Here is a 13,288-nt window from a genome sequence, read left to right on the forward strand (position 1 = left end):
GCTCCTCAGTCACCACGTCCAAATCTAATCGAGCTGCGTCTGCATGTGATGTTTTTTCGCTTCTCGAGTCATTTCAAGAAGGCGCTGCTCACCAGTCGGTTGACTGGAAGTTTTAGGAGGATGTTATCAGCGCTTCAAATAACCTAAAGAATTCTGTTGCATTACGCCATACATTCAAACGTCACACCTCACCAAAAAGCAAGTAAACACGGAGTTTATTACCACATTGATCTGTTTATTGGCCCATTGGAAACACTTTGCATAAAGTTAACAAGCAACATGAAGCCTACACATGCTTTTCAGTGGCCAGCATCTGCTATAATCACAATGCTCAACACATTTACCAGAAAACGTTGATATCATCTTCAGTTTGAAGCAGCTTTATTACAGAAAACAAAACGTTATACAAGGATGTTAAACAGGGTTAATATCTCAAGTCTTTTTATTTGGTTAAAGTCACTGTCGGCTCGTCTGTTCTGTTAGTTTCCATCTAATTCTGTTTTGAAGACTCATAAAGAGCAGTTACAGCATTTCTTCTTTCCCCCCTCAGATTTTCGTGTTTATTGTAGTTCAAACAATAAATACAGAGAAATTACATCCAGTGACTATTGCTTGCCAGGCTGACATTGTTACACCGAGCCTTTTGCATCAGGATTTCCCATTCCTGCTGCTTTTTTAAAAAGAATTTTTGTATGATGAAATGCTTGGTTCGACTTAACGAGACTTATAAAATCCTTATCAGTCTGCCTTCACCCCTCGTTCATAACTGAGAGTAAAAAAGTACATTGCTCAACATTTAACAACGCAATCTGATACTACAGTAGCAAAAGCCAAAAAGTTCTTGGAAAAATATGCTCTTTTCCTCTAAGGGAGTTACAGTATTTTTCATTATACAGAAGCCTTTTGATTGTTGGACTGATAGTTTCCATAAACAAGTAGGCAGAAATATCTGTTTTAATTTTAGCGTCTTGTTGCGTAAGCCCGTCTATGTCATACATGTTAAACATCTGAAGGACAAAAAAAAAACTAAACAAAACAAAGGCTTCAAAGGTTTACAGCATTGTTCAGCTGCCACGAGGACATTCTGATATCTTGGAGCTTCTTGACAATTTGAGGAGCCGTAAATCAGAGTGTGCAACATCATTTGACATTCAAAACAAAAGACATCACTGGCATGGCATTTATTGACATTCATGCATGAAAAGCTGGCTGGTAGGACAAATGTGGTGACATGCTCTTCAATTAGACTTAAGCAGCACTGTTCTCATACCTTTTTGTTCGGCTTGGTAGTACATTTGAAATATTTATATATTACTTCATGTTTCCTTAAAAAAAGAACCTATGAGGTGTTTCTGAAGCCAAGTTTTCAGTACTGAAACGTAGCGGAGGATCATGGTTTGCCTTATCGATGAAGCTTTACTGGAACTCAATCTTTTTGTCAGTCTCTCATCACCGGAAAGAGCTACAAAAACAAGTAACAGGTTTTTCAGGTGACAGCATGTTCACCATTTGTATCTGAGGCAAGATTTATTCGAAACAAGTTCACTGAGCAATTAGACCAGAATTCTTGAAGCTTATAGAGTTCATGTTGCTTCTGCTGTAATCCAATAAATATGACAGGGCTTAAATATTGCATTTTGGAATTCCATTCAGCTCATATTCTGGATCACAAGGTTAAAGAGGTTTTTAAAAAAAAGGCTCCAAGTTTATCTCTGAAATGCCAATCAAGCTGCCTTTTATCAGACATTCTCTCCTTATCTAAAAATCTCAACAGATCAGAGTCAGAAGGCAATCAGTAAATCACTTCCATGCATTAGAGGCTTGAGTGAGAGAGAGGAAGCCAGCTGGTTTTTCTGGATTGTGTGGGCCTCCTGAAATCATTATGTAATTGCACTCTCCCCAACGACGCTGCTGTAATGGCCTGGCCTCGACACAAATGAGCGCCGCTTCATCATATGAGTGACCCAAACGGTTTTTATGATCACCGCTGAACAGCGGCTGTTTACGCAGAAAGCTGTGTGTTTGGTTTTTAACAGAATTAGGCAGCAACATGTTTGTAGAATCAGTACAATTTTTGGCACACGTCTTAATAAAGTCAAACATTATTGCCTTTGAAAATTGTGGATCCATAAAAAAAGAACACAAACCTGCTGATATTTCCATCTCGTGTTACTCTGGTGCCTTCGGATCAAATGTTCATACATTATTCATGAGCAGAAGTGTACTCTCCAGCACACAGGAAGTGCTCCCAGTAAACATTGCCGGCTATTACTGCATCCATTAGGAATGTATTATTTTGAAATTATAATTCTTTCATTCTCTTGTCCATCCACAGGGTGGGGTGGGTGGAGTGCTCATCGCTGAGAAACTCATGAAGGGTTGCTCAGTTCACAGGTATTTCCTTTAGTGTAATAATACAGAAACAATCACATGACAGAGATTCAAGTGGATGATGACTGGGGCATATCCTGCAACAACCAGCAAATCAATATTCATTATTGCCCGCAGCCAAAAGGCAAAGGCAGGCGGGCAATAATGTTTTTGCTCATGCCTGAGTGTTCGAGTTCATCTGTCACCAAAATATCTCATGAACAGGTGGACAAATATTATTGAAAGTCATCTTTGGTTAGGCATCTACAACTGATTCACTTTTGGTGTCAACCCAATTCAAGATGGCTGCCACAGCTAACTGACATCAAAAACCACAAAAATGCTTGTAACTCGGTTGAATTTGCAGATATAGAGCTAGAATTTGGTGTGGTAGTAGCTGAGACTGATCCCCAAAACATATGAGCGCTAACAGATCACATCAGGTCTTTCTTTTAAATTTGCCATTAACTATTTGAAATTATTCTGTCTGTCTGTTAGCAAAATTTCTCATGAACCACTGAAGGGATCCGTCACGGAGCGATTGGCCTTTAATTGTAAATGCAACATTAAAGCAAAGAGGCAGATAGTTTCAAGTTAGTTTTAGCTGCTGCGTGAAGTAGACATGCTGAGAACAAGTGTTTCTAATGCACAGCCACACACTCAATTAGTTTCACTATTAATTCAGGTTAAAACCACTTACATCGATGTGATGCCACTTAGATGAAAGTGAAATTGATTCCTTGTTGAGGAATACATTAGTTTTATGATCCTTATAAAATTCACTATGAACTCCAGACTAATCATGAATATCATTTCATTAGTAGAAAAAAGAAAACATATGTTGTTCCTTTTAACACTTTTTATTTTTCTCAAGTCTTCCACTGCAGCCAATAGTCTTCATGATCAACACGAGATAAACTCAACATCTGTTCTGTTCTTTCTCGGTAGAAGAACCGCTCCTTGGAAACAGAAATGGCTTATCTTTCACTTTGCTCTCAGAGATAACCATTTCCTATCGGGTCATCACCACCGAGCCTGTGTGTCTTTTCACAGTTAAAAAGGCAAAAGCAGGAGGGGGAACGGAAGATGGGGCGAATTAGCCTAATCGTACGGGTTGATGTGCCAAAGAGGCAGACATGAAGGTCAGATCAGAGGAGAGACGGTTCCCCAACCTGCAGGTTACCATGACAGCCAGACCCTGCCACCTTGACCCGTCTTGCACCAGCCTTGATGAAAACAGATCCGGTGTACGGAGGACAGAGGAAGCGGACAATCCTGGTCAAAGATGAGGCAAAAGGATCCGGTTTACACCGGTGTTAAAGACGGGCTGCAGTTTTCTGTCGTTCCCAGAGTTTCCCATTGACATTCTAGAAAGTTGGCACCAAACTTCCACAGAAAGGTACATTGATTTCCTCCGAGACCTCTGACAAATTGCACCCTGCATGTTAAAACACGATGAATAATTAACTGTGCTCAAGATTACCACTTGCCTTGAAACGAACAAATTCAGCAGACTCGGAGAAGAATGGTGGAATACTAAGAGATGCATTGTTTGAAAAATATAAAAAATAAAATCTTCACAGTACATTTCACAGTGTCATTTCTGCATTTTTTTTCTTTTGTATATCACTTTGAGGTATCAAATCTAAATCGAAATTGTCAAAATAATAATATGTCACACTGCTAAGTAGAATAAAAGCAAAATGACACATAAATAAAAAATAAATGTTTGAAACCTTAAGTACTCTACTTGTAACTCACAAACACAAACATTAGTAAAACGTCACATGAGATCGTATAAAAAGCTTTAAATGTCAGATTTGGATTTACATTTTAATTATTAAACCTTGAAAAAAAGGTTTTAATTGGCTTCTGAAATTAGTGAACATTTAGCAATAAATAGGCACTTTGATGACTACAGATCTGAAACTGGCAGCAGCCAAGCTGATGAACCACAGTTTCATCACTTTAGTCACCAAGTCTCAAAAGTCTACAGTTCTCTCCCTTCCGTTTTCACACTTGATGTTTAGAAAAGTGCTGAGAAAATAGCCACACAACACATTACAAGTGCAGCGAGCTGTAAAGCTTCACATTTCATCGTCCTGGCTGGCGGCTGAAGAGAACCATGTGCGGTAGGCTCTATTATAAGATTAGAGCAAGACATACCTCGCAGGTAGCGTCATCAGAATTCAACACAGAAACAACGAAATCTAGAATACAGACTGTAATAAATAGCAGTACAATCAACAGCTGCTCTGGCTGAGAGCATTACTTCACACGTTTTGTGTTTTATAGGTGAAACGGCAAAAAATTTAAGCACTTAGTAGTTTTCAGAAACATTCATAATAGAAAGTCCTTCAACAAAGCCCTGGCTTCAAGTAGCTGAAAGCAAAGATCGTGAGATGCACCTCTTGGCAGTCTGAGCCTCCCCAATATTCTGATGTTGGCTCTGGCAGAAGTTTGTATTAAACTTGGCAATGAGAAATGTCTGGTGGCCGCACAGCAGCCAAATGCAAGAGATGACAGTCATGCATCCGCATGCTGGTTGGGTAACTCTTAATGGAATGTGTTGTAAACAAAATTTATGTTTGCAGCAGACTTGGCTGAATCCTATTGATCCTTGAGTAAAAGGTCATCCATTCCTTTGTTTCTTCCATGTCCAGACATTCTTATATCTCTGAAAGCCTTTTGGTCTGAGAAACATTAGGTAGCAATTACTGTCAAAGCCTGGCTTAGTTACTTTGTAATTTTAAAAGGTTGTTGCCATCTTGGTTCTGCTTGTTAAGAGTGTCCAGAGCAGTCTGGGTCTCCTTCTGATCCTCCACGGAGCAGTTGGAGACGGCGTTGGCCATGATACAGAACTTTCGCAGGAGGATCTCCCTGAGGAGCAGATAGACCCACGGGTCCAGGATCTGGTTCAGGGACGCCAGACGTATCGCTGTCAGGAACACGTTACAGTCTAGAAGGACTTCCTGGTTGGAGGCGCTGCTGGATTTCGAGGCTGTTGAGTTGCACGCAACAGAGGACAGATTGTTGTATATCATCTTCAGCATCAGGACCTGAGGGAGGAGAAGTTTGGACAGATCTTAAAGGGACTGTTCAGAGCTTTTGAAGTGTGGTTCTGTGTAAAGGTTATGAACAGTTAACATCTCACCTGTTGTTGATAGCTCTTTGAATGACCTCACTTTGGAAAAATAATCTTAAAACAACTTACTTAAGACGATTCATCGCAATTCATGCAAACAATAACTTAGAATTTCTTTCACTATTGTCAATTTCTTATTACATTTTATTTACATTAACTTTTTATGGTCATTTGCACACATAGCGGCAGCGGTAGCTAGTTACAGCACTTCAGGTGCGGCCTGGTCCACTTCCTGCATGAATAACATCATATTTCTGCCAGAATAACCACGTAATGCAAACATGACAACAAGTAAAAATGAATAAAACAGCATTTACACGAAGCACCATGACAACTGACACCAGAGTTGTTTAAAGACATCAGTGGTCTGCTTAGGTCTTAGCTTCACTTGGACCTATTCGTCCGGTCAAACTGACACTGTTCAAAGAGCTATCAACAGGCAAGATATGAAATATTCATTATTTTTCTACAGAACAACACATTGAAAGAACTGAACTATCCCATTAAGTTCTGAATTGTTATTGAGAAGGCGACATGTTGTTTAGTGAAATGATTCTGTCGGCTGGAACACATTTTTTTCTTCTGCTTTTAAATAACCAAGAAAAAAAAGACCATTAAGAGTTGGTGGACTCAGTCTCTGTGTAACCTCAGGGGAATGGATTTCATAATCATCCTTAATGGGAGCACTGAATATGTGACGGATAATGCATGGGCTCAGAGCGCACCGAGCAGACCCCCCAAACAGGACCCCTAAGTGGATTACCACCTAATGGAAAATGGCAGCAGCTTTGGAAAAGAATAAATCATAATGAGGATTTTATTTGTTTAATATGGCTGATGTAAAGTGGATGAATGGAAACAAGCAAAACAAAAAAATATGATAAATGATGCCCATTACACTAACAGACAATGTAACAACATCTGTCAAATAAAGAAGAATGTAAATGTAAGGAGAATATTTGAAATATCTGTGGTTTATAAATTTGATTTTCTAAATAAAAAGTCATTATAAAGAAGAATGTGGTTTTAATGTGTTAAAATGGCCTGCCTTACATGCCATTTTGCTTATGTTGCTTCTTTTTGCCAAGCATTGTAGACCATTGCATCACATACTTGATCATTTTATTTTATAAAACAACAACAAAAAATGATAATTGACAATGGGAGGGATTATAACGCACAGTAAAGTTAGAAAAATAAACTATCCTATATACAACAAGGAGCGCCTCCAGGGACTTTTTAACTGATGTTAAAGGCGCCTGCTGAAAGTTTGTATTTGAAACCTTCAGTTTATTTCATTTCATATGAATTCAATTTTTTGTTTATATGAAGACTGAGTGTTGTAATGTCTTGAAAAGGTCTGGGGGTAAAAGTCGGCCAAAGAAACGTACCAGTAAGGGAGACCAGCATATGAGCAGGACGCACATGATCCCCAGCAGCTGGATGACCGTCTCCGTGGTGAGACGCTCCCACTGCTTGGAGGACTGAGACGTGCCCGACTTCGTCTTACATCGGATGACCAAACCCCGAATGGTCATCACGTTGCAGGACAGGGTGACGAGCAGCGAGAAAATCCCGAGGACGGCGAAGGTGACGGCGAAAAACGCGCCGCCGCGGTCGTCGCTTTTCGTGTTGATGAAACACCAGGTGTACGGCCACTGGACCGTGTACTCCCCGACCCCCGCGATGGGCAGCAGGGCGAAGAGCAAGCCGAGGCACCAGATGACAGCCAGGGTCTGCTTCGTCACACTCGTCTTCATGTGGTTCGAGTACCAGTGGGGGTTGGTTATCGCCGTGGCTCTTTCCACCGCCATGGCACTGGCCAAGAACAGGGAGCACAGGCCGAAAGTTGTCATGCAAACGCCAAAATAAGTGCACAGCTTGCCAGATGGATCGATAATATCCCAGTGCAGCCCGGCCTGGTAGGCTGATATGACAACCGGAGTGGTCAAAATCTGTCCGAACAGGTCCGCCAACGCCAGGGATCCGATGCAAAGCAAGAAGGACTTTTTCCTCTTGTTTTCCTTCTTTTTGTAAGCTATACACACCATAACAAGAGCTAAAGAGTTGCCAACCATGCCAGTCACCATCATAGTGATTGGGAATCCAACAGACACGGTTCCATTACTCGAGTTCATTTTGCGCAGCAACTTGGAAGAGTTGAAGCTCTCCATGCCTTCAGTCGGGGAGTTCGGGTCTTCTAGGAGGTCACAGCTGCACATGAACATCCTCTAGGTGGGAGAAAGTTTAGGGGGCGCCGGTAATCCGCCCGCATCCTCTCGCGCTCTCAGCTCCTCCAAGGAAAATGCGGCGCGTAAAAGCGCGTCTCGGCTCTTTTTACGCGCAGGAGGCGGGACTCCTCCGCGTCCAGGAAGCAGCCCAGATCCGACGCTGCTGATAAACACGACCCATGAACATATTCTCTGGGGTTTTCTTTGTAACTATATGAGTTTAATCTATTTATTTTTAGGCTACAAGCAGGTTAGAAACGACAGCAGTGGAAACAAAACAAACTGCGTTCATTCCGCGGATCAACAAGATGCCTGTGATCCAATAAGCCTCGCAGGATGATACACAAACCTCTGATACGCGTCCTCAGGAGAAACATTATCCCCGAGCAAAAGAAGTAACAGCAGAAGCAGGACAGGACAGAATGAGGCGCGTTTCAGAGCCTCGTGAAGAGAAAGGTTTGTTTCCATGCGCCCTGTGGGTCACACGTTTCTTCTCTCAAATCGTTTTCATTCAGTCATCAAAAACATGAGCTTTTATTTTTTAAAATTTTCTTTGACAAATAAAGAGTTTATCTAACAGCATTTTATCACCAAGAACAGAAAAGCCAAACTTACAAACAAAAAGATGTAAACCCAAATATTAACTTGTTTTCCCTAAATATTATGAATATTTAGTTCAAGTCTATGAAATGTAAAGGGCTGTACAACTATTTCTTAGGCCAGAATCTAACCTGGGACTAATTGGTTTCAGGAGACAGTCCGATGCTTTCACATCGGTACTAAAGCGCCATCTGCTGACCAGGAGCAGTACTACAACTCTGGTCCAGTCCGAAGCATCAGTGCCTTTACAAACCCAAAATAAGCTTAGAATTACTCCTGTCAAGTAATGTTAAATTATTTTAAGCTGCAATGACATAAAAATATTTAGCTTTTTTGAATGTTTGAGATAAGAATTTCAATGCTATTGCATAAAACTTTACAACAGGTTTGTTTCAGCAAATGGGTCATTTGAATATTCGAGTAAAACATGAGCTGAACGGCAACTTTACATAAAAAAACGTTGAAATAAATTCAGCTTCCAAATAGTCTCTAACAGCCATCTATAAAGAGTGTTTTTCAAAGCCAAATGAATTGAATCATTGATTTGGACAGAACACTCATGGGAAAAGTGTTTCTGAATATAAAGTTGGCTAATATGCCACAACGTCGAACGTAACTAGATGTTTTCATTTTCATCTGAATGATAAGACATGATAAAGTGGCAAACCATTGTCCCAACAATCAGCTTTTCATCAAATTACTGCTTATTTCCTAAAAATAGACTTCCATATTGTTGGTTTTCCAAGAACACATCAGTGTTAAATTGCAAATAAATCACACATTGCAGCACTTTTTTCTTCTTGTCAGCATTTTCATCATCGTAAAATTAGACACAGCATTACCAAGCAGCAAGGTTGACAAGTTTTTATTTACATGTGTACATTTTAGTTGTTTTACCAATCAAGACTGATGTCACATTGCCACAAATGTTAGCAGTTTGGGTCACACTGAACTGGAGCAAAAAAAAGTTTAAGTGTAGGTCCATTTGGTTCCCAAGTGACAAAAAAGATACAATTTTGTCAAAATAAGCCACAATGTTAGGAAAAAAAGTACACTTAAACCTAAATCCAACAATGTTGAACTTGCAGCCATTCAATTAAAACGAAAACTATATCAAAGTATACTTACCTTGAAAACAAACAAAAAAAAGTTAAAAGAAACCAAAATTATAGCTCCATGTCTGCCATCCTCAATTGACACTTATGAACTTATTAATATTTTTTAAAAAAAAAAGCACGAATGGGTTTAAAAGGGAACACCCCCCCAATACAATTAATTTGTTTTTGTTTTTTTGTTTAGGACCAAACACTGTTTATTGGACATTTATAGTTACAACACTTGGGACGCATGTGGTTTTAAAAAGGTAGCATGTAGTTAATGACAGGGCGAAATCGGGTCGCCTGCCTTTTCGAAGGAAGTAAGATTCTGGAGACTTCATGACAATGAACAGCATACTGAAGAGATGTGGTTGTTTTCTTCCCAACACAACATGCACTTCCACTAAAAATCCTTTATGGTTTAAAGGCTGTCTGACACTTATTTCTTTTTTGAACTTGAGTCAGACTGAGACGATCCGGACGAGTGGCCACGGCGCCTGGAATCACACAGACATTGAGGGAAGAACCACAAGGTCAGCAGGCTCAGACGTGAGCATACCATGTATACACAAAGCAAGGTCAACAACTATGAAAAGCAATGCAACGTGGCAAAATGCGAACATTAGTTTTGTAAATCTGAATTCCCAAACAAAGCGACCCAACAGATGGCTAGCAATAATCAGTGCCATTGTGGTATTCCACAGAAACCCAAACCTTTCGGACGAATGGGATCTAGAGCGCCTCCGCTTTCTCCCTCCAGATGACGACCTGGAGCGACTGCGCTTCGCTCTCCCCTCGGGTGAGGGGGACCTCTTCCGGGGAGAGGAGCCCTTTCCAGACCTGGAGCTGGATCTTTTGGAGGGATAAACCAAGCAGGGAGGTCAGTAAAATCAAAACGGGCTCACCAGTGTGGGTATTTATCAGGCTTCTCTGTTTTAGAGCACTGAATTATAAATGAATTGCATAAAATGCTCATTGTGTCCTTAAAGTGGCTTTAACAAAAAAAAAAAAGATTAGCTTCTTTTAAATAAGGACACATTTTCCTTGTGTGGTAAATAAGCATCACTCCTAAGAGAGGTGTGATAAATACCCCAGATATTCTTCGGTCTAAATACACACTACATCCTAACAACTACATTTCTGAGTTTAAGTGTAGAACTGGTATGGAGCTTGGTGCCCCACACATACACTCTCTAAAGGGAGAGAGTGCATGTCACCTCATTCACCTGGAGCGAGACCTCGAGCGAGATCCAGATCTGGAACTGGAAGAACTTCTAGAGCGGGACCTGAAAGACAAAAACAACAAAACCTTTCCAATATTTTCTAAAAATGGGAAAAACTGCAACATACAGGGTTACCAACACACTGATGTTTAATAAGTAGAAAAATAGCTTTAGGTCCTCACAACAAACATAATAGCATTTCTTCCACGTGAATTTTGCAGATTCATTTACTAAAGGAAAAGGCAAACAGGAAACTAATATGAATTAAAAATATTTCCATCTTGAGTCAAAAGACATTTAAAAACAAGAGATATGACTCAATCTGCACATCAGATGTGATCTGAGCAGATCTGCGGGTAAGGAGGGGATAAGAAAAAGGGAAAACAACAAAATGACAAAAAGCAGAACATAATACTGATATAGATTTTTAAAATCAGGAAAAAAAAAAGATTGAGCTGATACTGACATTTTGCCCGGAGTTACCCTTGACCTGTATACCCTTTTACCTGGACCTGGACCTGGACCGAGAGCTGGAGCTGGACGAGCGAGAGGACGAGCGAGAGGAACCAGAGTGACTGCCCTTTTTCTTAGCGGGGTTTTCTTCTTCATCGCTGGCAATCAGGTCATATTTGGACAGATCACCATCGTCATCTTCTTCTTCGTCATCCTGTAAGAGAGCGCCTTGAGAAATGAGCATGGCCATCGGCTGTCATGGGTATAAACTTCAAATCTCATCTTAAACCAAGAATCTTACATCCAATTTGTATTTTGACAGGTCCCCATCTTCGTCGTCGTCATCTTCCTCCTCATCCTCTTCTTCTTTTGGCACTGTTTTCTTTTCGGTTTCTTTTGAGGAACTTGTGCTGCTGTTCTTCCCTCGAAACTTTTTCTTTTTCCTACCAAACTGTGGAAATTACGGGGGGGGGGAAGCATATTTTTTTCAATAACACGCCCATTAAATGCCTAAAGAGAGACTTAAATGTTTTATTTCTCAAATATCAGCTTTCAGGCAGCTGGGTGCCAGCTTGTACTCACCTCATCATATTCACCATCAGATTCCTCACGTTCAATATATTCCACATTCTCCCTTTCATTGAAGCCTCCACCATAACCTGAGGCATCATGAAAATAAATTAAAAGATTAACAAATAAATGTATGATAGCCAACGGTGTATTTAAAACGGGAAAGATCCCAAATATCCCTAAATTACCTGTTCTTTCTTCAAGCTTGGCATATTTAGGAGTGTTACACATGTTGCACTCTGATCGTCTAGCCCAATTCACATTACCACAGCTTTGTAAAGACAAGGAAGAAACAAAAATAAGAACAACATTAGATTGTCTTTCAGTGGAAACAGGTTTGTTGCAAAAAAACAACAGAAAAAACGAAATAGCAGGCTTAAAAATTACAAGGAAGTTTATGGTGAATTGCGTACGTTTTGCATTGCCAATCATTTGCACTGAAGAGGCCTCTGCTCTTCTCAGCAAAGGTTTTCCCAATTTCTGTTCCTCCTGCTTTCATCATCTTTGCCTCTGTTGTCTTCTCTGTGAAAAACAAAAACAAAACAGCTTTTTATTTGAGCAGTTTTGTTTGAAAGAATGCATCAAGCCTTTGGTAAGTAAAATATCTGTCATATATCTGTCATACCTCTGCCACATCTGTTGCAACTTGTTCTTCTTGCAAAGTTCACATTCCCACACCTGAAAAGGCATAATGAATGAATACGTTTGTGCTCCTGCTGCTAACCACGAACACAGGACTGGTTAGCTTTGACTGCTGACATCTGCAGCTATCCGTCACATTTTAACACAGTCCACTCGAAACATGATAGTGCTGACCACGCATCAAGACTATTCACGCACTACAACATTGTAAACACCACCCCCATCACTGAGAGGACACATCCACACCACGAGCTAACATGCTAACCCGATAGCCCGAGGCTAATAACAACCCACACACGTAACACAGTAAATACCACCAAATCCCCATCTGTAAATGTTTGGTTGACTATGTAGCTGATTCTGCACAGTAGATTGCCTACAATGGTGAAAAATGCAAGCACAAAAATAGCTTGTGAGGTTGACTAAATGACGAGCATTAGCATAAGCGAAATGCTAGAAGGCCTCAGCTAACATTAGCCTGTTAGCACAATCAGCACATAGATAAATATATGTCTGCTGCTAAGCTTAAACCCCTAAGAACATTGAGACATAATTCAACGCATGCTCTTACTTTTTATCTGGACATATCCAGTCCCCGTCGCTAACTCGAAAACTCTTCCCCGACATTTTTATGCCTTTTGGCTCAGTGACAGGGTGCTGTGCTGTGCTCATGCGGCGGCAGCTAGTTTGAGTCGACGCCTCCTGCCGCTGCTGCCTTCACGTGTCCATCAAGTAGCTCGTAAATCTAACTTTCCAATGCTCTTTGTTACAAAACTCATATCGTCCCACTCCCCACGAAATACTTTTCTAGAGTAAGATAGTCAATATATATTTGCGGTATTTTTTGACAACACGTTGAGCAGCAGCAAATGAATGCACGTGGCCCTGCATTCTTTATTCCCGAGGTAATGTCGTGAGGATAATATTTCCGAAAACACCTGAACGAAACACTCATAA

General features: G+C 40.5%; 2 protein-coding genes across 3 annotated transcripts; both read right to left on the reverse strand.

Annotated features, from left to right (window-relative positions):
• Positions 1-227: 227 nt before the first annotated feature.
• Positions 228-7,894, reverse strand: ptger3 (prostaglandin E receptor 3 (subtype EP3)). The gene is made up of 2 exons (XM_017413393.3): positions 6,907-7,894; positions 228-5,429 (listed from the first exon to the last, which is right to left on the reverse strand). Exons 1-2 carry the CDS (start codon positions 7,741-7,743, stop codon positions 5,103-5,105), a joined length of 1,164 nt encoding a protein of 387 aa, XP_017268882.1. The 5' UTR covers positions 7,744-7,894; the 3' UTR covers positions 228-5,102.
• Positions 7,895-9,195: 1,301 nt separating this feature from the next.
• On the reverse strand, positions 9,196-13,054 carry zranb2 (zinc finger, RAN-binding domain containing 2). Of its 2 annotated transcripts, XM_017413298.3 has the most exons (10): positions 12,903-13,054; positions 12,315-12,367; positions 12,103-12,211; positions 11,878-11,960; positions 11,702-11,778; positions 11,421-11,570; positions 11,173-11,333; positions 10,670-10,729; positions 10,158-10,295; positions 9,196-9,940 (listed from the first exon to the last, which is right to left on the reverse strand). In XM_017413298.3, exons 1-10 carry the CDS (start codon positions 13,001-13,003, stop codon positions 9,883-9,885), a joined length of 990 nt encoding a protein of 329 aa, XP_017268787.1. In that variant the 5' UTR covers positions 13,004-13,054; the 3' UTR covers positions 9,196-9,882. The 2 variants fall into 2 exon arrangements, with proteins under 2 accessions (XP_017268787.1, XP_024861139.1); XM_025005371.2 differs by having other exon boundaries at positions 9,196-10,295.
• Positions 13,055-13,288: the final 234 nt, after the last annotated feature.

This window comes from Kryptolebias marmoratus, linkage group LG24 (genome assembly GCF_001649575.2).
Source record: "Kryptolebias marmoratus isolate JLee-2015 linkage group LG24, ASM164957v2, whole genome shotgun sequence".
NCBI classification, from domain to species: Eukaryota; Metazoa; Chordata; class Actinopteri; order Cyprinodontiformes; family Rivulidae; genus Kryptolebias; species Kryptolebias marmoratus.